Source organism: Mytilus galloprovincialis, chromosome 4, assembly GCF_965363235.1.
Source record: "Mytilus galloprovincialis chromosome 4, xbMytGall1.hap1.1, whole genome shotgun sequence".
NCBI lineage: Eukaryota > Metazoa > Mollusca > Bivalvia > Mytilida > Mytilidae > Mytilus > Mytilus galloprovincialis.
This window is the reverse complement of record NC_134841.1, coordinates 85,631,334-85,658,035: the sequence shown is the minus strand read 5'-3', so window position 1 is coordinate 85,658,035 and position 26,702 is coordinate 85,631,334. Positions and strand designations below refer to the sequence as shown.

At 31.1% G+C, this 26,702-nt stretch overlaps 2 protein-coding genes across 3 annotated transcripts in view; one reads left to right on the top strand and one right to left on the bottom strand.

Moving 5' to 3' along the window:
* Positions 1-26,702, bottom strand: part of LOC143070807 (uncharacterized) — a 42,729-nt gene extending 16,027 nt beyond the window's left edge. The window contains exon 1 of one of the 2 annotated variants that reach the window (XM_076244945.1): positions 26,589-26,702. The gene's annotated coding sequence lies outside the window, so the exon portion shown is untranslated. Of the gene's footprint in view, positions 1-380; positions 962-26,588 lie in introns of those variants that run through there. The other variant, XM_076244944.1, reaches the window with a different exon arrangement.
* LOC143073771 (uncharacterized) lies at positions 4,406-6,227 on the top strand. Its single transcript, XM_076249526.1, has 3 exons — positions 4,406-4,412; positions 4,983-5,230; positions 5,579-6,227. Exons 1-3 carry the CDS (start codon positions 4,406-4,408, stop codon positions 5,957-5,959), a joined length of 636 nt encoding a protein of 211 aa, XP_076105641.1. The 3' UTR covers positions 5,960-6,227.

The following is a 26,702-nucleotide window of genomic DNA, read 5'->3' as shown; positions in this document are numbered from 1 at the left end:
TCTGGTATCCTTTAAGAATTGTTAATATCAGAGTAGTGAGTGTGAGCAATTTTTTATTAGGTAAAGCCATACAGCTTGGTGACTATGTAAAACGCATTTATCCGATTGAAATAAAAGATACAACTGATACTATAAAGTCAGCCTCATATCTTTACATCTAGAAGACATTGACAGTGAGGGTCGTTCGAGAACAGTCCTTTACGGCAAACGAGATGTATATAGCTTCTCATTTGTAAACTTTCTGTTTTTATGTAAACCAACATTCCAACAGCGCGTGCATATATATGCATAAAACATAGATCTACAATCCTCAAAACTATTCGGTATATCAAAGCTTGCATTTCCTACCATAATATACTTGATAGAGAGTTTCTACTTACAAGGAAGTTTTCATACCAGAGGTTCCACGTGGTGGGGTTTAAGTCATCCTTACGAAAATTTAATTATAGACGCCATTACGAGCTGGTTGACAGTTTCGGATTCTCTGTTACAGATGCCGACGAATATGCTTCAATTGTCGCAACCACATTCCCGTCCTTTGATCCTCGAATTTAAAATCATTAAAGTAGACGTATCACCAAGTTTGTAATTACATGAACAACACGACGGGTACGTGTTGAATAGGGAGCAGGATGTGCTTACTCTTCCGGAGCACATGCGATCCCCTTGATTTTTGGTGGAGTTTGTGTTGCTCAGTCTTTAGTTTTCTACATTGTATTATGAATACTGTTTTCTGTCATGCCGTTGTCCATTTTCCATCGACAAAGACATTTGAATATTCCTCTGTTATATCCCGTTCCTATTTTACAAACAACTCTTTTTAACAAATACACCGATGCACTCCTGATCATTTGCATAATGGCACTATGAACAATCATTTCTATGAAAGAACATATAACTTATCCCCCATGTGTTCATAGGGAAGCCCAAAATAATTGAAGAAAAGCGTCATGGAAATGGGTTTCACCACCTTTCAAACATGACTGTATTATACGAAACCTTTTCTTCTTGTAAACGATTATCTATTGTCAGGTTAAAGTGAAGTGGATTATCACATTTTATTATCTGACAAACACCTGACTGAAGTAGATTATCACATGTTATCATTGTGATGTGATAAAGCTTTGTTTGATTGTAAAGCTACCAAAGATTGATTATTTATTTTCATTAGTTCGGTTTCTTTTGTATGAAAGTCGTGGGTCTTATAAAGTCGTGGGTCTTATAAAACATTTTTATGAAATATAAAGTTCAAACGATTTTATGTCTACGGTTTACTTTAATTTATTTATTCTTCTAACCATCACGACCACACGAAAAAATTAAAGGCAAAACAAATGATTAAACAATAACAAAATATATGACAGAAAGCAACCAACGTCAATCTGTTGACATTGGTCCATACCCTAACCATTGATGTAATAGTTGAATCGTGCATTATGATACATGAAATGCATAATACAAAGGAAGCTGTATGGTATGTGTGAAGTAAATATTTGCACTTCAATTCTCAATTTTAGTTACTCAACCAACCAAAATGAAACTTAGAGGCCAGCAAAAAGCATATAAAATAGCAATGAACACAGACACGATAAAACAAAACAATGTGCAATTACAGTTAATCCACTGTAGGCAATCCTTAACCTTTTATCAACTGTGTACGTGTAATAAATGTCCCTTCAATGCCGAATGAATTATCACATGGTTATTATTTCCGGGGTCACAAAAGTGGACACTGGTCTTCACAGGTAATTTAAAAATTCCCAGCTTAAAGTTTCAGTGAATTAAATATAGATGCTAGAATATCTTAAAAGTAAATCAAATGTAATACGTTCAGCGGCAAATAGTACATGCATCTTCATCATGATTTCTATATAAAGTGTTAATAGATGTATTATAAATATACCAACCGACTCTCTGACTTATACAGTGATCCTACAGGTATCTGACCATCAATTCAAAATCTCAATAAAATCAATCCATTTTTTTAAATTTTCACAGCTATGAATGATTTTGCCTTAATTTTTCTTCACAGACACTATGTATCCTGAATCGTACATGCATCACCTTTCTGCATGCTTATTTTTGACCAATATTTAATGTCTTGCATTGAAACGCCATCGTTAGAAACTCAACTGCTTCTTGTTTTCTTGAAATTTAAAACAATATATAAAAGTTTTTAGGTTTTTGGTCGGGTTGTTTTGTCTTTGACATATTCCCCATTTCCATTCTCAATTTTATATGACGCACGAATTCTCAATTTTAAATGCAAATTCACAGACTTTTAAATTTTTGCTCAAAATGATATTCATATATTTTTCTTTAATCAAAAATTTCATTTCTGCAAATTTGGTTTTTAGTTTTAGTGAATAATGTCATTAAAAGCATTAATGTTTTTTGTCTCGGAAAGGCTTCTTGCATATGTTCTTAATTGGCATTTTATGAATCCTACAATTGCGGGAAACATGCTATAATGATAGATATAATAGCCATGCCATAACCGATTCCCCAATTCATCGGAGGACCATCCTATTCCTGATGACGTAAGTTTTTAAGTTTCACTTCAGTCTAACAACCACTATTATTGAAATTTATGAATAAACCCATTTAAGCCATCAGTATGTAACATAATTCTGCCTCCAATCATTCATTGTATTAGCCAATTTTTGTGTATTTATGATTATTTATAGGTCTCAAGTTTAGGTGCAAACGTCTAAAAGAAGATTTTCTATTAAACTCTATAACAACACTCATGTTTACAATAAGCATAACTAATTGTCATTGGTTATAAAAATAATAGATAGGAGTTAACTTTCAAAACGAGAGATAGCCATCATTCTTTACCCAAGTAAATTTTATTTGCTTTTATAAATATAAAATTATGATAATGATAATAATAACTATGCGTTATATAAATAGTAAATACCTAGGAAGAGTGAAACTGATTACTGATCTAATTGATAATTTTTCAACACGTTAAACTACCTTAAAATAAATTTGGTAACTCCATAGTTATTTTGATATAAGCATTAATTAACTGAAATTAATTATCTTATATTTATTACAAATTATACGATCAGCATGGCCAAACAGTTTACAGACGGTAGGGTTTTGTTTGTTGATGTTTTTCGTATTTGATAGGGAGTGTATCTTACACATAAAATGCAGGTTTTTATCGTGAAGATATTTCTGTCTCCTTCAAAATAATTTGAAAAAATCAACTCAGTTTTGAAATTCTTATGCAATTCTGCTGCATTTACTTATTATGATGTATCGCAATGTATCTTTACTAACAGATCACATGTTTATTGTAGACTATTACTTTTGATTTAATCTAAATATTTATCCTCAAAGTATTGTAATAAAATCATTCACCAATAAAAAAAATAATTACTTATTTTTTTTCATATTTAATTAACACAATATTGTTTACGCTCATCGTATCATCAACAAAGAAGATTTAGGTTTGTCTTAATATTTGTGCAATGCAGATCTCTTAAACATTCGTTGAATTAATTATTATCTAAAATCTTGTCTTTCAATTAGTATTTGGTTGTTGAGACAAGTTGAATGCCAAGCCCGTATACGATTTCGAAATGATTCAGGGAGATCTTGTTAACTCTTTCTGTGAAGTCAGGTATGCTGGGCTACTATTTCTAAAATAAGCATGTGGAATTTCTACTCTGGTTTTGCTTAAAAGTAAATTGATAAAAATTAAAAGCTTATATATCTTGTCTATTTTGGATGATTTATTCATTTCCATATGTGGAGGTATGTTGAATTAATCCTTTTAAATAAATTTGTGTAATGTCAATCTGATTTTGCTTATAGTAATTGTAAACATATATCAAATCATTTTTTGGAGATGATGTTTTTCTTTCGAGGAAGTAAGGTCTATGGAATTTGTCCTTTCCAAGAATGATGTTTTATCCGATTTTTTTTAACTAACTTTGATTAAAGTAAAGCTATCGTAAAACATTTTTATAATCATTTCGGGATAGTCTATTAAATCTCTCCGCGAAGTGGGGTTGTTCGTTTTGTCATTTCGTAAACTAGTCTTTAATTAGGTGTTTGTTTTTATTTTTAATCTGAATTTGCATAAAAGTAAAGTTATTGTAATACACTCAACAAAGTTGGCGAGATTATCGAGCAGATACTTAGCATATCACACTGCAATGTTTAACCAACGATAACCTAAGCTACTCTGCTGATACGGGTATCTTCCAAAAAAACTACATTCTGATTGGTTGATTATTTTAGGTGCTGCGTGGGATTCCGAATACTTCGGAAATAAAATTTTCTAATTAATATATGTTTATGTGTATATAAATACGTGTGTGTGTGTATAAATTAAATGTTGAATCTATAGCTCTTTCATCTGATGAATCTATCTGAAATAATAGCCAAGATGAAAAGTATGTCATAAAGGTTTTTTCAACAATTGCTCTATATTGTACAATATGTACATATCATTAATAAGTCTTTCGGATGGTCTAACTCAATAACTTAATTTAAAAGATTTCAGCAACATCATCAATATGGTCTTAAATCAGATGTTTAAGGCTTATCTAGAATAACAGATAAAAAAGATTTGTTAAAACATGGAGTAATTGATGATAGTCAAACAAATTATGTAAAAAATGTATTCAATTGATCTATGCAGAGATAGAAAAACTTTGTATACATTTAAGTGTAATTACTACAGAATATTCGCATTTTCGGGGAACTTTACCATCAGAGAGACGATATGGGGCGTTTGACACACCAACACCAATGAGGCAAATAACGAAAAGACGTACATTTATAACAAATAATGTTTGCGTGTCTTTGGTTTGATGCTTTTTTTTTATGTATTTCTCACATCTCGTTCTATGAATAACCGAAACTAAAGCTTACTGCAATATATTTTTCAATGGAACATTTTAAAAACAATTCGCTAAGAAGTATTTCTAGTCGTATACTCAAAATGTTCTTTTTTCCTTCAGGTACATTTGTTTTAGTGACAATCATCGTTGTAATACTACACACGACAAAGGGATTTATCTTACAAAACTTACCCACCACTGGGTTCGAAGCTACCAAGCATAGTCAAACCACAGCCTCCACAAAATTGGAGTCATCACATAACAGCGCTGGCGTTAGTGGACCAAATTTTCATCACAGTGCTAGCCAATCATCAAAGCACACACTGGATACTTTAGTGTTAGATCTTGACAACTTTATTCAGTCAATTGTAAGTATACTCTGTTTCTTAGCTTATTTATCTTTATCATTTGATAACGTGACAACGTAATATTTGCATGTTTCTTCATTTATTCTTTTATGTTTAATAGTAAATGTTGAACTGCATCCGTTTAACTTTTATTTTGCTCCGAAAGACAACCTTTATTGGCATTTTCTGGACCGCATATAATGTCTGTTGTAGTTTTTACATACACATTTAAAACAATTACCAAGGATCTTACGTAAAACAAGAACAATAATGAAAGCAAAATATAAATAATTTGATATTGATCAGAAGGAAACTCATTCTGTAAATACAAATAAATGTATTAACGGGTGTTATTTTCTTTTTTTACAGAAAAACGGAGATGTAACACTCACTGAAAATATTAAGCAGCTACCAAATATCCCTTCATTTGATTCTTTGAGATACCGAGAACAAACGGAAGATGATTTTTTCGTATTTCTGCGATACTTTAACGCTATAAAACACTCCGGAGTAGAAAGAAACATTGTTGCATCGCTAAAGCAAGCCATTTGTAGTATGAGGGCTGACAACTTAATTACCACTGCTAATGACTGGTGTAGACCTGGATTTATGAGAATTCCTGATAATGTACCAACAGTGACAAAAATACCGACTCAAAAGGCGAGTATCTATCTTGCCGAGGTATCTGTTATTCTAACAGATCTGAAAATTTACATCACTGAGTTATATGCAAAAATTTCAAAAATGTAAAAGGATGCAGGATAGAAGAGGATTTCTATGTGGACATACTCTTAAACCAATACTCGGCGTGCAATATTTTTGTGCAATACCATACCATGTTATATACTATATATTATAGTATACACATTTTACTTATGTTAAACCTATGTTAGGTTTAATTTTTTATGACTTTAGAACATTTTTCAAGTTACGGAAATTTTGTATTTCATATTGAGATTATTTTATTGACTTTGTTTGAATATTAATTAAATGTTGTAAGTTTGTATGTAGTGTACTCGTGTTTAATTGTCAAATGTCTTTTATGTTAAATAGTATCATTGTGTTCTTAAATAATAATAAAAAAAATGTCACAACTGATGTTTTCTTTATTAATTTTGTCAATGAAGCTTTCCTGGGTTTCCGATGGAACCCTTCATACGAATGAACCTCAATTGTTTGACATTTTTACCTATTATGTCTGTATGTTTCAATCATACATTGGTGCCCATATGATGGAATGCAATATGACTGTGAAACAAGTGGGAGGTTACGCTAGCTATCAAACCAGGTTTAATCAACCAATTTATACATAGGTAAATGCATGTACCGAGTCAGAAATAAAACAGTTGTTTCCCATTCGTGTGATGTGTTTGCGCTTTTGAATTTGCCATTTGATAAAGGAATTGCTATTTTAATTTTCCTTGGAGTTCGATATTTTTGTTATTTTACTGTATACTATCTCTTTGTTTAATGCTTCTTATTTAAATATATGGAGTAATGCAAGATGTATGAACGGGCTTACTTTATATCCGTTTTCATTTCAATGCATACCAATTCCAATTTACAACAGTTTTGGAATTATTAATTATTATTTTTAACCATTTTTACAAAAAAAACATACTTCACAAAATATGTTCTATCAAAAGTACCGATGAAAGAAAGCCAGTATGTAGCCTGAATTATCGAAGGGAATCTGAAATGTCCTGTGAAGGGTTTGTTTCTTTTGAAATGTGTACTACAGAATGGTCTTATTTCATTCGATGTATTGATGAATGACATTTTTATTGAAACAAAATATTAATCTACAACAAACCACCTTTACAAACGTAAGTATTAAAAAGCTACAAAAACTGTGTTGGTGATTGGCAGGGGGACAGAATAATCAATTGAAAATGGAGTGAACAATAAGCACCATTTCAAAAAACAAAAATAAACTAACAAGCTGCATTTTAATCATATCTTAGGAGAAACCAAAGTTTAGAAATAAAGTTTGTAGTCAAAGAAGGCCCAGTTAGACAACATCATATATATATATATAGAAAATAAACAAAAAAAGCAACAATACAAAGGTTAAGAATTAGAAAACTCAAGCTTAAGCAACATGAGCCTCCTAAAAACCTTGAGTCAGTCTGTACGTATTTGGGGGGAGGGGCGTACGTATGATTCAAGTCATTCCCTTTACCAGAAACTCTACGATGATTTCTCACGTCATGTTAGTGTTTTTGGGGCAAACTGAAATCCTGCATATTTGAACGTGTAAAGTAATTGTTTGACCATTTCGAACACTATCATTTATTCCTATGTTTATTATCCAGCCCTTCCTAAGGAAATAAATTAACTTTATCGTTGAAAAAAGTTGTCGAAGCAGTCATATAGAATGCATCTCCAATATAATATTAATCCTTTAGCTCAACATACTGCTGTAGATACTCAGCAAACGCACAAACGACGTCAAATAACGTCATATAAAACCAAACACTTTGATGGAAAGACAACGATTGGAATCAACCGTATTCAGCAGTTACTCCTCTGCAAGTGACAAAGAAGTATTGCTCGCTATATTTAAGTATACCACAAGTCATAGTATAGTATGTAAAGCAAATATTTGGATACATTGCTGATATATAAGTTGATTGATTGTTGATTGTATAATTGTGTATTTAATTATTTACTTGCGACTTGAGATATTTATAGCGTGGTAATTTCCAGTATATTTTATAACAGTGTCTAAATACGAATGAAATTTTCTAGAAACAAATGACGTGGAAGAAGATTCTAGAAATTACTCGTAGTCTGTCATTTAAGATCATTAATAGGTCATTCGAAGAGTTTATTTCGAGTTCATTGTATGTTGCAGGGATTTACGAGTTTTCATCGTTATCATTTTACGTTGTTAGTCAACATTACACGTGTTACACATTTTCATGGAATTCTTTAGTAAGATGTTACATAGCAAATCAAATAGCGGAAATTCTAAGAGCAGCTTTCTATTTTGTACCTATTTGTACAGAGAATCAAATAAAGATGGAGCCCGTTAAATTTCTATGGAGGTGGCTTCTACACCACCATTGGTTACAATACCATTTGTTCAAATATCTTGCTTGTAAAGGTTAAGACAACAGTATAGTATTTCGCTGTTAGTTTAAACATACTTATTTATAGTGGATTAGGAAACAAGTTTTGCAACTTATATTAATCCCTTTCCATTCCGCTGTTCAATAGTCATAAATCGATTAAGCGAAAACAAATCCGCTAAACAAAAACACATCAACTAGAAGAGGAAAACAACGGAATAACAGAAACATTGAACTGCTCCAAAAATGAACGCCAAGATACATAGAAACAGACTATGTGAGAACAGCTATAAGCAACATCCCTTTATCAAAGAAATCATTACAGGAAATCAAACTTTGGAGTAAAATCTGTATGAAGGGAAATACATAATCCATGTGTTTCCTGCTGTCAGTTACAAAGTGACTAGTTTTATCTTCGACGGCTTTTATTTTGTATCTTCAACGGTTTTGATTGTGTGTCTTCGATGGTTTTTATTGTGTTTCTTCTACGGCTTTTACTGTGTATATTCTACAGTTGTTACACATGTATCTTTTACAGTTGTTACACATGTATCTTTTACAGCTTTCTTAGTTATCTTCGACAGCTTTTATTGTGTATCTTCAACGGCTTTTATTGTCTATCTTCCAAAGCTTGTATTGTGTATCTTCTACAGCTTTTATTGTATATCTTATACACCTCTACTTGTCCAACTTTATATCCAATCTCAAAGAAGTTTTTTTTTATATAATTTATTTTTTTCTTCATGAATTTACAAGTATCAACATATATTTATCTTGTGGCACAATAAGCAAGCAAGTGAAATAAATAAGCATAATAAGCATTCTCTGAACTAACACTTAGAAATCTATGGATTAAGTATAGTAATAACATTTTCATTCATATAGTAATAGTAGTGCAAGAAATATATGAGCATACATATGGTATGATATAACAGTATACAAATAATTTCAAATGCTCATATACATACATGTTTATATTTAATTAATGACCTTAGCCCAGGGGTTCCAGTACAAGTTGTGTTCTTCCACACTTAAGTATTTTGAAGAAATATGTTTCTCTAAAATCAAGTTTTCTTTTATGTAATTTTGAAGGCCTTTTATATTAGGTTTTATATCTTGCATCTTACATCTGTAAATAAAGTACTTCGTCAGTAAGATAACTTTATTTTTAATAAAATTCAGTTTATAATTTTCTTAAAGGCCAAAAATGACAATTTTCAAATTAAGTGGAATTTCAATAAGAACCTTATCGAAAATCCATGAATTTAGATTGTGCCAAATGCCGGCTACAATATGACAACCCCAAAGTAAATGTTCTATAGTTTCAGGCTCTTCCTTGCAGAATGTACACAAATTACAATTAACAAGCTTCATTTTAAAAAGTAAAGCATTTGTCCCTAAAATATAATGAATAATTCTATATTGAAACCAACATAACCTAGTGTTTTTTGAAACCTTGGTAACACACAAGTGTATTTTTTTCCAATTTTCTACAACTTTGTTAAGAATACCTTCCCATTTTTTTTCTGCTACAAAATCTGTAGGTAAAATTCCTTGATTTAAAATAGTATACATGTCCTTTGAGCCTTTTTCGGACTTGAAGAAAATATTAATGTTAAAAGGTATAATAGCCTGATGGGTTTTTTTTTCACTTTCAGTGTTGATTCCAATGTCTTGTAGCCACCTTTTTAGTGCTAATATAAGTCCATAAAACTGTAGAAACATGGGTTTGAAATTATACATAATTTCAAATTTTTCATACGTTAATATATTTCCATGTTCATCTAACAGGTCATTTACAGTCCATACCCCATGATGTGCCCAATTTTTATAGTAAACGCTGACATTATCAATTTTGATATGTTCGTTATGCCATATAGATGTAGAGATGACTTCCTCAAAATAAAATGGATGTCTGAGTTTTGACATAGTTTTCCAGGCATGAAAAACTTCATCCCAAAATTTGTTTTTTGATTTTTTAATAATTCCAAAATAAGCCAACTCTGTAAAATTTATATTTTGGGTGGAGGTAAATAATTGAATCCATTTAGATTTTGACCTGAATAATCTTCTAACCCAAGTAAGTTTTAACCCTTGTATAAAATTTCTCAAATTAATCATTTTTAGGCCCCCTCGGAAGTATTCCTGACATAGACGATCCCGTTTTATCTTGTCAGGCTTATCATCCCAAATGAATGAATAAATTTTACTATTAAGTTGACTTATCATATTATCATCTGGACCTGGGATGGACAGGAACAGATGATTAAATTTTGATATAATTAATGACTTTATAATTGTTATTTTACCAAACGGGGTAAGTGACTGTTTTGACCATTTTTGTAATATTTTTTCTATTTCTTGTATTCGAGGAGCATAATTTAGATTTAACATTCTATCTAAATCAACGCAGAAAGTGATACCCAATAATTTGAAGGTACTGAAACCCCATTTCAGTCCCCACTTTACACATATTTTGTCTTGGCTATGTTTTTTTTTTAAAGAAGTTGGTATTCTGTATGGCTTTTTAAAATTAACTATGCAAATGGAACGAACACATCGCTACACTGAGCTAGTTAAGAATAAGGAAAATAGATGATACCATAATAAGTAGACATGACCTGATTTTTTTAAATTTAGGAAAATATATACAATTTAAACGAAGTAGTTTGCTCTTATATATCGTCAAAAATATTTCTGTGTTTGATTTAGAGCGACAATTCCTTTCCTGTTTTCAATCAGAAATAGTTTTATCATTTTCAAAGATAACTATTGTATTATCTTTAGCTTGTTAAATACAAATATCATATGATAACTGCAATTTACTTAACAAGATATGAAAACAAAATTTTGATTGCGATATGAAGCAGTGAAAGTATCCTAAATTCTTCCTGTTGGTTATAATTAGCTCTGGGTATTTTAGAGTTTAAATATAGAGAATAATTAATTAATGAAATGGAAGTTAGCATTAGGTGGCAGAAACCAGTTAGTTTACAATAAATCTTTAGAATATCATTGATTTATGATTTTATTTTCTTAAAAATTCATTCAAGCTAGTGTACAAATAAAATGTATGGTTTCAAGTAACTAAGATGTGTGCGTGATTATGTAAATATATAGAAAACCTTTAAATTTGGGTGTCTGTTCAGCATAAAGATTTTAAAATTTATAAATTCGTTGCAAATAAGGCAAAAAATGTGATGCTCTGATACCGATCTAATCCTCACCTGCAGAATCCTGGCGGACAAGAATTTTAGGCAAAATTCAAGAGATAAATGATTTTCAGTGAATTAGAGCCTTGTCGGAACCTATCCATACCATCAAAATCTCAAGATAGTTTTGTTTACATAAAAATAAATTTTCCCCCCACTTTGATTGGATGCCGTCAAGTGAGGAGACCACAATATTGACATCTGATTGGACCTATATGTGAAGGAAATCCCCAACCTGTGTATGCAACTACTTACTTGTGTAGTACAATAGCATAGAATTCACATTCATTTATTTTTTCAGTCCATATGATGCAATTATATACCTCAATGCTTAACTATAACAAAATTTCTGCGTGGAACACATATTCTGGTACACCAAAACTGGTACCTGCCACATTACGATATGCAATGATAGATAAGTGTTTACCACTGCATCGAGTGTGGACCGATATTTCTCAAATCTAGACCGAAAATTTTAAATTAAAATAAACTCCTAGAATGCCATGCTAAGTTTTAAATATTTGAGTGTTGAGAGAGGAGAAATATCGCATTGCTGATATTCGATGGTGGACTCGTTAATAATGTTAAGACTATATGTCAAAAACGTAATCCCCTTTCCACAAATCTGCAAAAAAAAGAAATATATTTTGATTTTTTTTTGTTGAGGTCATAAAGGTTGCCTTTTGTATGACTTCACAATAGCTTAATGTGCGAATGCAAAACAATTTGACTTAAGAATATTTACCAATTAAGAATTTAGATTAAAAAAGCCCCACATTTGGTGATTAAAAGAGATAGCAATCGGGAAAGTATATACATGAATCGACTAGGAATTAGAGAAAATGTTACTTTTTGGTAATAATTTAATTTTTAGACATAAAAGGAACAGTGGATTTTTAACCTGACTTTAAAGGGATATTTGTACAGTTAAAAGAGATATGGTATATTGCAAAATAAAATTATTAAACGTTATTACCTTATAATCCTCGTATTTTGTGTTCTTTATAAATAACTGTTACCAAGATATGCTTTATAACTAGATATGGAAATCTATTTTAGCTTGATGACTTGTAAAGAAACTAGCATGCATTGTACAAAAAAATATTTTGCATTTTGATTTTGATTATACTGTATGCACACATACGGAATACGTGCAGCTTAACAAGGAAAGTTACGTATTTGCATGGTTGTTTAAGTGATTAAGATTATAACACAATATTGACTGCTGTATTTTTTGACATTTTTACCTATTACGTCTGTTTGTTTTGTTCACGCATCGTTGTAAATACAGAGGAATTTGATGCTTCTGTCCTAGAAGTGAGAGGTTTAGCTAGCAATAAAAATAGGTTCAATCCACCACTTTCTAATGAAGAAAATGCATGTACCAAGTCAGGAATATGACAGTTGTTATCCATTCGTTTGATGTGTTTAAGCTTTTGATTTTGCAATTTGATAAGGGATTTTCCGTTTTGAATTTTCCTCGGAGTTCAGTATTTTTGTGATTTTACTTTTTAGCATATGTTTTCGCATTTCATTATATGTATTCATTCAGTCGAACCATTAAAATACTTGGTTTTTCTATTTATCTTGTATTTTTGTCTAAACTTATTTATCCCTTTCATTAATTTGGTTCATATATTTAGTACGTGGTTCTCTACTGGTACATTGAATTCCTCCACAAATAAAAGCTAACCCATGGTCTGCTGAAAGTGTCGTGAAAAACAACAACAAAATCACTTATGCACGAATTGTAGTAATAATATTTAATAATGAGTAGAAATATGGTACATGTACTCCACATGACGAAATATGATAAAATATTTGTTAATATAACGTTGACGGTAAGTATTTACTCAAATTAACGCTAACGGTAGCTAAAACTGAGATTTGACGATAAAAAATGATAAGGCTCATTTGAATTTAGCGAAGGCAAAAAACATATTTGATGCTTGACTATAAAGGGGATTTCTACACCCATGTATTGGCCTGAAAAACAAAAGTATAAATTATAATTGAACCTCGTGCATAACTGTTATCATTTCTTTCACTATTTAATATCAGTAACGATATCATATAATCAAATATTTACACAATTTACATAATTTGAAGTCTCCTATCAAATGTTGATTGGCTACTGTATACCACTAGAAGTCTTTTGCGGTTTTCCATTAATTATAATTACTTTTAATTATTATATATAAACATCAGTGAAACATCAGTTAACTTCATTCCAATCCAAGCTTAATCACAGATACATGTAAGTTTCTATCTTTCTAGTTAAAATCTAACTCATAGTTTAGATAAAACTTTTAGATTTGTTGGTTCATAGAGGAATTGTGCACCTAAAATGTTATTTTAGCTAAATATTTATTAAGTTTCCCCGTAGCAAAATATTGACTTCATCTCAGCAATTCGGAAAAGGAGTATTGTGCTTACATTTTCCTAGTTCTGATAAGACTGTATTTAAGCAAAGAGGCATCCTCTTCTATCACAGACCTATTTCGTTTTCTTTCTTTCAGATTAAAAATTAATATCACAAGAAATGGACACTCTAATCCAATTGTCACACAGATTTATCTTACCACCCCAACATAGAACTATGGATATATCAGCGTTTATTCCAACAACGTTTCATGTTGACGACATTCGCACTATGTATTTTACGCAATCAGAATTTACTTCACCACTTGATGTTTCTGTTGATGATATAACTGATGATCATAGGATGATTTCTTTGCTGCTAAGAGATATGATACTCAAAACACAAACTGCACTCAATCATTTTGTAAGTTTTTATTAACTGAAATATTATCTTTGAACATTATGTCCTAAAACAAAACAAAAATGTGTGGAACATTTTCTATTCCTGTTTCGCACCCTTATTGCAATGACATATATATGTCTGGAACAAAGGATTATTCGAATTTCGTCTTAAGTGTTTCCGTTTGTTACGAAATGTATATCAAACTTACTTTTTAAGAAATATTTCATTGTTATCTATAGAACGAGAATTTTTAGGAAAAAAATGAATACGTAAATTTCGACATTTCTCTCTTGATTGTGAGCACACAACTTTTTATATTTTAGTGTATGTACAAATTTAGACATTCAAATGTGAATCTTATCATTTTTAGAAGTAATTATTTTATCCATACGTTTTCACGGTGTTTAAGCCTGTGTAATACCATTAGTTAATGCAATTTATATTTCCATATGCACTTGTCTTTATTAAGATTTTTATTTTTAATTTGCAATTGCATGGTACGAACGAATTTATTTTATATTGATGGGTTGCCTTTTTGTTTCAGAAATCTCGGCCTGTCACTCCAACGCAACAACAGATACAGCTGCATCTTACAGATCGTCTACAATTATAAGGGATGTAAAAGTCTATTACAAGTATTTGTCAGCTATAGAAAAATCGGAGGATGGTGTAAAGATAAATAACTTTTTCACACAGGTTTACAGTGACGACATGCGCGAGATGAAGCAGATTTTGCTAAATATTCTTGTAGTTCTATCGAAAGATGCGAATATTGGGTCGGATTTGAAAAACCAGTCTGATCCAAGTTTACCAGACAATTTGAGTGAATATCAAGCCTCCGTTCTAGAGATTTTGACAGATCTGAAGCAATATGTTTACAGTATGTTGAAATAGCGGATGTAAAATCCATAAAAGATAGTATGAAAACATTCCGAGTGATGGAAACTTGCTGTATTTCATATTGAAATTTACCTTTACTGTAAAAAAAAATTACAAATATTCATATGTGTATACTTTGTATGCTGTAATAAACATGATGTTAGTCGTTTTTACCTTAGAATGACTTTTGTGGATCGAAACAGAACACGCCAATCTCCTCCGTAACCAATCTTGTAATTGGCTAGGTGGTTAAATTATGGGGTAACATGTTTACGGATTGAAGGAGGTCGAATTATTCATTTTAAGTTAATATTTCATCAGCAATATTTATTAGCTTGTTTTGTTTCGTCCCCGAGGGTATCACCAGCCCAGTAGTCAGCATTTCGGTGTTATGAATATAAATTATTTGGTCATTTTTTTAAATTTACTGGTTGTAAAAATATGAATTATTCGAAATACTAAGGATTTTCATATCCCCGGCATAGACTTTCTAAGCCGTATTTGGCACAACTTTTTGAAATTTTGGGTTCTCAATGCTCTTCAACTTTGTACTTGATTTTACTTTCAAACTTTTTTGATCTGAGCGTCAATGATGAGTCTTATGTAGACGAAACGCGTCCGGCGTATAAAATTATAACCCTGGTACCTATTAGGTATATTGATAACTATTTTAACAAATGTGAACCAAACTACCTGCTAAGAGCGAACTATTTTAGCTACGAGATATAACAACAAAAAAAATAAATTCATTATGTTACTTTACAGTTAATCATTAATGATGGAACAAAAAAAATCATATTTAATTTCTTGTTATATCTGGTAGCTAATGCCCCTTTAAGTGTTAAATTAATTTATCCATGTGGGATCACAGGTCTGTGTACACTGTCTGAACTGGGCATGATCCATGCACGCGGTATTGCTTCTTTTTGAGGTCATGCAATTCACTGAGTTTTGGGTTTATATCTGGATTTGTACCTTCTTGGTGTTTTTATAAGATATGAACATCAATAAACAGTAAATTCACAAAAATACTGAACTCCGAGTCAAATTCAAAACGAAAGTCCCTAATCGAATGGCAAAAGCAATATCTCAAACACATAAAACTACTGTGAATAGCGCAAATATGTAATAGTCAAAAAGTCAAAATTATATGAATGTCTATGTGTTGTGACAGATTTAACTAATGAGAACTTGTTTTCTAAACAAGTTAGCATAATAGAGACGTATGGGAAGTGACACACGTTACACATAGCAAATATTTGCGAAATAAGTTTTAAAATGAAAAACGTGTGAACATGGTCTAAATAGGATTATCTCCAGTTAGCCAAAATAATATCAAATAAAAACTGCTAAATCTACTCATACATCAATATTTATGTCTGCAATTTTAGCAAAGTATAATTTGTGTTCTTGGAATTTTCTTGGAGTATTCATCAGGAATCTAGAACGCATAAAGTCATCTTGATTTTAGTTATATATTTTTTTCATTATAATTATACAGGCTGTAGTAATTAAAATGTAGGTAGGTCACTATGTGTTTCGAAAAATATTCAATGATATACATATAACTTAGTAGTTTTGAGTTCAATTAAGAGTAAGTCATTGTTTGTAGCAAGACCATTTGCACCATTTTTATTTGGAAATTAATTACTTTTTTGGAATATCAATCAAAATTATGGATTATTATTGAATATACTGTAACTCTATAGTGTTGCAGAAATTTATAAAAGAAGTATTTAAGGATTGAAATAAATTTCGTTCTGAAGTCTTATCTAGAAGCGAAAGTATAAGAACCTTCTACAAGTTCATTATCATTTACATGGCATTCAGGTATTTTCCCTTATTTGGAAAATCTCATTCTATTTATAGAAAGTTCACACAAAGTTATACAAAGGACTTATCCATATATAGATATTAGTAATTATGAAATGACTTGTTAAATATTTAAACAAATAGATGGAAGATATATAGAGGACACTCACAAATTGAAATGAAACTGATAACACCATGGCAAAGAAGATAAAAAGACAATTAAATCAACAAATCGCAGAAATTAGGGATGATCTCGCATGCTCCATAAGGGTATGCAGATCATGTTGCTGATTTGCAGCTTCGGTGATGTGTCTCAATCAGTGATGTAACAATAGAGGGATGGAGGACTGGGTTGTGGTTGTGAAAATTTTAACATATCCAAATTCAAATTATTTTATTTACTGCATGTCTTTTTTGACTCAATATTAAAACAAAATGCAGTTCAATATGAGTTTTTTTTTAACACACTGAATGTTTTCGTAATGCATACAGTTTTGTGTACAACTACTAGTAACATACTTTATACATACCTAAAAAGTCACTTGTAATCCATGGTGTAGTTCCCTTAATTTGGTTATAATAAATTATTAACAATAAGATGCTTCATTCACTTTACGAATTGTGCAGACAGATTTGTATATTCTGCACTTTATTAATCATTCCTCAAATAATTAATGTTTGGGTACAAACACATGTACCTAATTTTTTAAAAAGATTAGATAAAGATTGGGGTTAATCAAATAAATATTCGTCTGTTTTGATAAATAGTAAAAATTTAATATACAAATTGGGTTTGCTGATTACGTTAGGTACATCAAAAATGGATGTTCTCTTACAGCGAGTACAAAAAATAAAGAAATCAATTCATCAAAGATAACAGGCTTCTAATTGTGTGGGCCAGACGCTCGTTTTCTATAGATGAGACTCGTTTATTGAAATTGAATCATGACAGTTGGAATGCCAAATAAAGTATGAAGTTGGAGAGCACGATAAAAAGCCATATATATGTTGTGTACAAGTTATCATTTTGTACAAATTATAATTTGTACAAAAAATTGTACAAATTATAATTTGTATTTTGACTTTGTACAAATTATAACTTGTACAAAAAGTGCTTTTACAAATTACAATTTGTACAAAATAAGGCTTAATTTCACTTATAACTTGTACAATATAATTTATCATATGGATATTGTAATAAAAAAAAGTGTTGATACCCACTATAAAAACTTTTCAGTGCTATTTTTAAAGTCATATATTGATTAATTTACATTGTATATTAAAAATGGCTAGTAGTGTTGATCAACAGGATAAATTTTACCAAGAAGTTCAGCAGTTAGCTGAGAATAACACATCTAAGCACAAACATCTGTATACCAGGGACAAATTGAATGAGTTAATTTCTCAAGTTAAAAATGCAAAAGAGGCACTGAAGAAAAGTGACCAAGACAGACATTTGCTAAAGAAATATGATGTTATTGAAGTTTCTGATATTGAAAAGCTCAGCAAAAAAAGGAGGAAATAGTAAGTTTTGTTTTGTTTTATATGACAAATAAAAAAGAGGGTCTGAAATCAAATGTAAACAAAAATCTATCCCAAATCCTGGAATTTTAATTGACTGATTAGTTATTGGTTGTTTAACGTCCAGTGGCAAATATTCCATGCATATTCATGACGATTAAATCAATCAAACTATGCATTATTGCATACAGAAGATTGCAGTCACTATGGCACATCAACCTAAATTCTAAACTCCATATTATCACAGTGAATAAGGGTGTACAAGTATTATTCAAAGAACTTTAGGTCATAAATAAAGGCAACAGTAGTATACCGCTGTTGAAACTCATAAATCCATGGACAAAAAACAAAATCGGGGTAACAAACTGAAACTGAGGAAAACGCATTAAATATAAGAGGAGAACGAACAACGACACAACACTACAATGTAACACACACAGAAATAGACGACAATATGAGCTTAACTATTTCACAGATCTTATTATATTTATAAAATTTGAACAAGTATATCGCTGTTAGGGCTCATAACATAATTATCTTTATAATAAAAAACAAGTTTAACTTTGTGCCATACTCAAAATGGTTTAAATCTTACTTTCAGATGACACCATACTTTACTACTTATCCATTGACAATATGTATGATATCATAAAAACAGCACATGTTGGGGTCGGTCATGGAGGTCTCCATAAAACTAACAAAGAACCTAAAAAAACATGTTTCTAACATTAGCCGGAAAGCAATATGCATATTCACAACCAACTGTGAACAATGTATCTTGAAACGAAAAAGTTCTGACATATCAAAACTTGTTGTTAAACCTATAATTTCTGCTGACTTCAACTGTAGAGGGCAGGTTGACCTTGTAGACCTTCAATCTGTCCCTAACCATGAATTTAAAAGGATAATGCACTATCAAGATCATCTCACCAAATTTAGCATGTTTAGAGCTCTGAAATCTAAGAGACCTGCTGAAGTTTCGTATCAATTACTTGACATTTTTCTTCTCTTTAGTGCACCCCATATCCTCCAAAGCGATAATGGGAGAGAGTTCAGTGCACATATAATCACAGAACTGAAATCGTTATGGTCAGAATTAGTCATAGTTCATGGGCGACCATGACATCCCCAAAGTCAAGGGTCTGTAGAAAGAGCAAATGCAGACATTAAAGAAATGCTCATATCATGGATGAATGACAATGACATACAACAGTGGTCTGAAGGTTTGCGCTTTGTGCAATTTCAGAAAAATAGATCGTGTCATCTTCTTTGCCCAAGGAACTTTTGCCAAATCTTGAAACTGAGGAAGATTCGGAGAAAGTGTTTAAAGAGGTTTCAGAGGAGAACAGTAAAAATGAGATAGATAACACGGATGAAAACACAGATGCTGAATCGGTAGAAACAGAAAGAGAACTGAACGATTCTGGGTCAACTAGTACAACCATTGAAGTTGTATCAGAGGAAGTGGAAACACCGATCATTCGTGCAAGAAAACGCCCATTGTCTGACCACAAAATACAAGCAGATGTCCTTACAAGAAATACAAAATAGAAACTGAGTGACTTATCTGTTGGAGACAATGTTATTATTCCAATACCACAATATGACCGAGCACCGACCGACCCGAGGAATATACAAGGTGTTGTTGTAGAAGTAGTAAATTTTGGCTACCGTGTTGGGACAATAGCTGGTAATGTATCAGGAGTCTTAAGCAGAAACCAAGTAGAACCAATTGGTGACTCTTCTTCTACAATATTGTACAAGCTATAAGTGAAACTAAGCCTTATTTTGTACAAATTATAATTTGTACAGGCACTTTTTGTACAAATTACAATTTGTACAAAGTCAAAATACAAATTATAATTTGTACAATTTTTTTGAACAAATTATATCTTGTACAAAATGATAACTTGTACACAACATATATATATCATTACACTGCAATGAGTATAGCTATAATGAATTGGTTTACCACCTCGTAAGGAGAAGCGATGCTAGACACATCAATGTGTTTATATTTTGACTGTAATCTCTTGGAAATAAAGTACACTACACACTGAGATAAAAAAAAAATGCAAAAGGGCTGTTGCAGCATGATTCTATATATTTTATTCAATAAACATGTCAAACACCTGGTCCGCAGTATGAGATAGAAAACTATTCATTACTGAAATTCCCAGAACGTTATGCCAAGTAAGGATTAAGGCAATCTTTCAATTTTTAAATGTAACGTTTGTTTGTTTGATATGTAGGCCACATACTTTGAATTATCTTTGTCTATTACCTAGGAAATAAGTTACAATAGTCCTTTCTGTTTAATTCAATTATCGATGACTGAAACTTGTAAACTGACCGGTTTGCTTCTTTATAAACAATACAGACTCGCCATGCAAACAAGCAATACTAACTTTAATGCTCACCAAGTCGACGCACAAGGTCTCTTTTTTGTAAGGTCATGCGATTCTGTCAGTGTTTGGTTTATACCTGGATTTAATCTTTTTGGTGTATCTTTGATATTTGAAAATCGAAAAACTACTGCTAGCACGGAAAAACATAAATGTGTTGTGCTGAAAAAGTCAGAATCATACAAAGGTCTGAATGTAATGACAGGATAAACCTTTCTTATCCCAGGCATAGATTACCCTAGTCGTATTTGGCACAACGATTTGGAATTTTGAGTCCTCAATGCTCTTCAACTTTGTGCTTGTTTGGATTTATAATTATGTTGATCTGAGCGTCACTGATGAGTCTTATGTAGACGAATCCCGCGTATGGCGTATTAAGTTATTATAAGCCTGATACCTTTAATTACTATTAACCAGTGATAATTTGTTTACCGAATGTAAGAAACGATGTACAATGTATGAGGGTAGAAATGGGGTACCCAATATGACAAAAAATGTGTCGTAATAACGTTAAGTCTTTTACTCCATTTGATGCTAACGGTAGCTACCAACTGAGATTCGACTAATGAAGATAAAAAGATAAGGCTTTTTTGAACCTGGCAGTAGCCGAAAACGAACGTTTACTCCTTTAAGATAAGATAAAGGGCATTCCTAATGTAAAGGCATGGAAAACAAAAGTATGAATTATAATTGAACTTAGTGCACACTTGATATCACTTCATTCATTATTTAATATCAGTAACGATATCATAAGTCAAATATTTACATAATTTACATAATTTGAAGTCTCCAATCAAACGTTCATTGGCTACTTTATACCAACAGAAGTCTCTTGCGGTTTTCCATTAATTATAATTACTTTTAATTTTCATATATAAACATAAATGATACATCAGTTAACTTCATTCGAATTCAAGCTTAATCACAGATACATGTAAGTTTACATTTTTTTTATTTTCTTCTTGTCAAAATCTAAATCATAGTTGAGATCAAATAGGCAATAACTTATACCGCTATCATATTTGGCGGGTTGTTCTTGGCCAGTAAAAAAATGTCACCTTGTTTCCTTGGTGTATGCTAAAATTAATAATTCTAATGTTTCTCTTAAATTAATAATTCTAATGTTTCTAGATGTGAATATTTTTAGAGTCATTGGGGAATCTCCAAAAAAAGCTAATTAGAAATAAACAAGTGACAAAGTAATGAACTATGGACATATGCATAACACAAACCGTCACGATTACACATCTGTATACTTAAAACGGAGAAGTGGATCCATTCGTTTGTTTTCTTGTTTAGATCTATAAGCCGGAACCCTCTTTATATTTGAGAACTCTATTTCAACTTGTCACTGGATTTTAATAAAACAGTTAGATTGTTGATCATAGCAGAATTGTGTACCTTAAATCTGGTTTAAGCCAAATATTTCTTTAGTTTTCGTATAGCAAAATATTGACTTTATCTCTGAAATTAGGGAAAGGAGTATGTGCTTAAAGTTGTCTATACATATAAGAAGACGTGGTATGAGTGTCTAAATTTTATAAACACTGTATTCAAGCGAACAAACGACCAAAAGAGGCATTCCTTTAGCACAGACATATGTATCATTATATCATCATTGAACAATGATTAAGTAAAAAATCGGTTATAAATCAACATCGTCTCCTTTCTTTCAGATAAAAAAATAATATTACAAGAAATGGACACTCTAATCCAATTGTCACACAGCTTTATCTTACCAATACAACATAGATCGATGGATATATCAGTTTTCCTTCCAACAACGTTTCATTTTGATGACATTCGCACTATGTATGATACGCAATCAGAATTTACTTCACCACTTGATGTTTCTGTTGATGATACAACTGATGATCATAGCATGATTTCTTTACTGCTAAGAGATATAATACTCCAAACACAGGCTGCAATCAACCATTTTGTAAGTTTTTATTAACGAAAATATAAAGACACTCTCTTAAACAAACCAATCTAGAGTCGAACAATGTCGATCACTGTTTTGCTCTCCTATTGCAATAAGATTTTTTCTACTTTCGCTGATAAGTGTTAACGTTTTCTCGGAAGTGTAAATCAACTTACTGTTTTAATTACATTTCATTATTATTTAAAGAACGAAAAATTGTAGGCAAATATGAATAAGTAAATTTTGACATTACTCTCTTGATTGTGAGCATAAAAACTTCTTTAGTGTAGGTACAAACTTAGACTTAAAAGCCCAGATTAAGGATTTTGTTTTATAATATTTGCGCACTCTTACTCATATATTGACATTAAAATATGAACAATATAATTCTGAGAAGTAATTAACGCATCCATACTTTACAGTGCATCATAATCTTTGTTCATTTTTTTTTTTCAATATACAATTGCATGTTACGAACGTAAACATTTTTTTTTATCTTATATTGATGAGTTGCCTTTTTGTTTCAGAAATCTCGGCCTGTCACTCCAACGCAACAACGGATACAGTTGCCATCTTACAGATTGTCTACAATTATAAGGGATCTAAAAGTCTATTACAAGTATTTGTCAGCTGTAGAAAAATCGGAGGATGGTGTAAAGATAAATAACTTTTTCAAACAGGTTTACAGTGACGACATGCGCGAGATGAAGCAGACGTTGCTAAACATTCTTGTAGTTTTATCAAAAGATTCGAATATTGGGTCGAATTTGCAAAACCAGTCTGATCAAAGTTTACCTGACAATTTGAGTAAATATCAAGCCTCCGTTCTAGAGATTTTGACAGATCTGAAGCAATATGCTTACAGTATGTTGAAATAGCGGGTGAAAAATCGAAAAAAGATAGTATAAAAACATTCCAAGTGATGGAAACTTGCTGTATTTCATATTGAAATTTACTGTAACTGTAAAAAATAACAATCCTTCATGTGTGTATCCTCTATATGCTGTATTAAATATAATGTTAATCATCGTTTTTACCTGTATGAGAATGATTTTGTGTGGATCGAAACAGTCAATCAAATGGTTTACCCTGTTCCAATTTGAATTTCAATGTCCCGTTGAAAACGTTGAAAACGTTGAAAACTGAACACGCCTAACTCCTGCGTAACCAATCTTAAGCTAAGAGGTTATATTGAAGGTCACATGATTACGGATTGAATGAGCTTGTTTTGACAAAATTAAACCATACTGCCGGCTAAAAGTGAATTATTTATTCATTATTTTACATTACAATTAATCATTAATGATTGAACAAAAACAAAGCATACTTTTTTTTATATCTCGTAGCTAATGCCCTTTAAATGTTAAACTAATTTATCAATTGAGGATCCCTGTCTGAACTGTACATGGTTGACGCACGCGGTATTGCTTCTAATTGAGTTCATGTCATTCCCTCAGTTTTGGGTGTATACCTAGATTTGTACCTTCTTGGTGTATTAATAAGATATGAACATCAGTATACTACTGTGAACTCAAAATTACGCACATACGTAGTAGTCAAAATCATAGGAATGTCTACGTGTTGTGACAGAGTTACCTAGTGAGATTACTAAACAAGTTGTTAGCATAATGGAGACGTTTTGGAAGTGACACACGTTATGCATAACATAAATTTGACGTTGAAATAATTTCTAGAACAGCAAACGTGTAAACATTGTCTAAATATGATTATCTCCTGGACAGTTAACTTAAATAATATTAAATAAAAACTGATCGATGTAAATCTGCTCAAATGCCCATAAATCATTTGTATGTCTGAAATTTTCTTGTCTGGTAATTTATTATTAAAGTATTAATCAGAATTCTAGAGGGCATTGAAGTCATCTTGACCTTAGTAGTAGTTTTTGTCATTTTCATTTTACAGGCGTGAGTAATAGAAATGTAAGTAGGTGTTTCGAAAATATTTAACATAGAAGGAAATACACATTTTGCACAATATAATGGCATTTATATGTAAACTGTATAATTTATGTATGTATTTAATCCTATGAGCTGTATATTTGCTTACGGAAAAACGCATTATTATTATTAATGCGACTGTCATATAACTGAGAGGTTTATCTAGCTATAAAATCAAGTTTAATCCACCATTTTCTACATAAAGAAATGTCTGTACCAAGTCAAGAATATTATTCATTTGATGTGTTTGAGCATATGATTTACGCATTGGATTACGAACTTTTCGTTTTGAATTTTTTTTGAAAATGAGTTCGGTTTTTTGTTATTTTACTTTTTGCAACAATAAGTCAAACAAATATTTGACATGATTATAAAACCTTAAGATGACAATTCGATGGCAATTAAATGGTTACTTCATATCAGTTCAAGCATAACAAATTATATGTTTTTTTTGTTATATTATAAATATCATATAAAAATTACTTTAACATCAAAGAGTTACTTACATCACGGGTAAATATCCGGATAAACATCCTTAGCAGCTGAGATGCAGGGTATGAAAGCTCTTTAAGAAGGTCTCTTATGGTTTTATATTTCCCATTCAAATTAATCATTAACATTAACGATAGCCATTTAATTGTTCAAGGGGCTTCATACTAAAAATGTGCGCACGATCAACACTTTAACAACTCTTTTAAAAAGTAAAATCACAAAAATACTGAACTTAGAGGAAGATCAATTGGGAAAGTCCATAATCACATGGCAAAATCAAATAACAAAACGCATCAAAAACGAATGGACAAGAACTGTCATATTCCTGACTTGGTACAGGCATTTTCAAATGTAGAAAATGGTGGATTAAACCTGGTTCTATAGCGCTAACCCTCTCACTTTTGTAATGATAGTCTCATCAATTTCCGATATTTTTACATTGATGCATTAAATAAACAGACACAATAAATATAATAGTCAAAATATGGGTACATCAGTCATCATCGTAAGAATCAAATTCTTATTATTACAATGTTTGTGGAACAATTGCGTAATTATGAGTATCAAGCCTTTCATTTGCTTTCCAGTGCATTGTAGGAATCACTTGCAGTCGTGAATTTTGCATTTTCATTTGGAAATAAAATGTTATTTTGGAATGTCAATCTAAATTATGGATTCTTATTGAATATACTGTAACTGTAGTATTATAATTTTGAAATTTAAAAAGAAGTATTTAAGATTTGAGATAAACCTCCTTCTGAAGTCTTTTCTAGAAGAGAAAGTATAAGAAGCTTCTACAAGTTCATTATCATTTACATGACATTCATGTATGATCCCTTAGTTGGAAAATCTCATTTTATTTATAGAAAGTTCACACACAGTTATACCAAGGACTTATCCATTTATAGATATTAGTAATTATGAAATGACTTGTTAAATATTTAAACAAATAGATGGAAGATATATAGAGGACACTCACAAATTGAAGTGAAACTTACTACACCATGGCAAAGATTAAAAGACATTTAAATAAACGAAACACAGAAACTAGGGATGATCTTGCTTACTCAATAAGGGTTTGCAGATCATGTTGTTGATGTGCAGCTTCGGTGATAAGTCTCATTCAGTGATGTCACACAGAGGGAAGGAGGACTGGGTTGTGGTTGTGAAAATTTAAACATATCCAAATTTTAATTCTTTTATTTACTGCGTGTCTTATTTGACTCAATATTAAAACAAAATACAGTGCTATATGAGGGCTTTTTTTTTAAGACACTGAATGTTTTGTTAATGCATACAGTTTTGCGTACAACTACTAGTAACATACTCTATACATACCTTAAAAGGTAATCCATGTTTTAGTTCCCTAATTGTGGTTATAATAAATTATTAGCAATAATATGCTTTATTCACTTTTCGAATTTTGCATACAGATTTGTACATTCCGCACTA

Bases quoted from the DNA above. Each gene is read 5' to 3' on its own strand.
- LOC143073771 (XM_076249526.1), top strand. The intron at 5,231-5,578 runs GTAAGTATACTC...CTTTTTTTACAG, and splicing joins ACAACTTTATTCAGTCAATT to AAAAACGGAGATGTAACACT.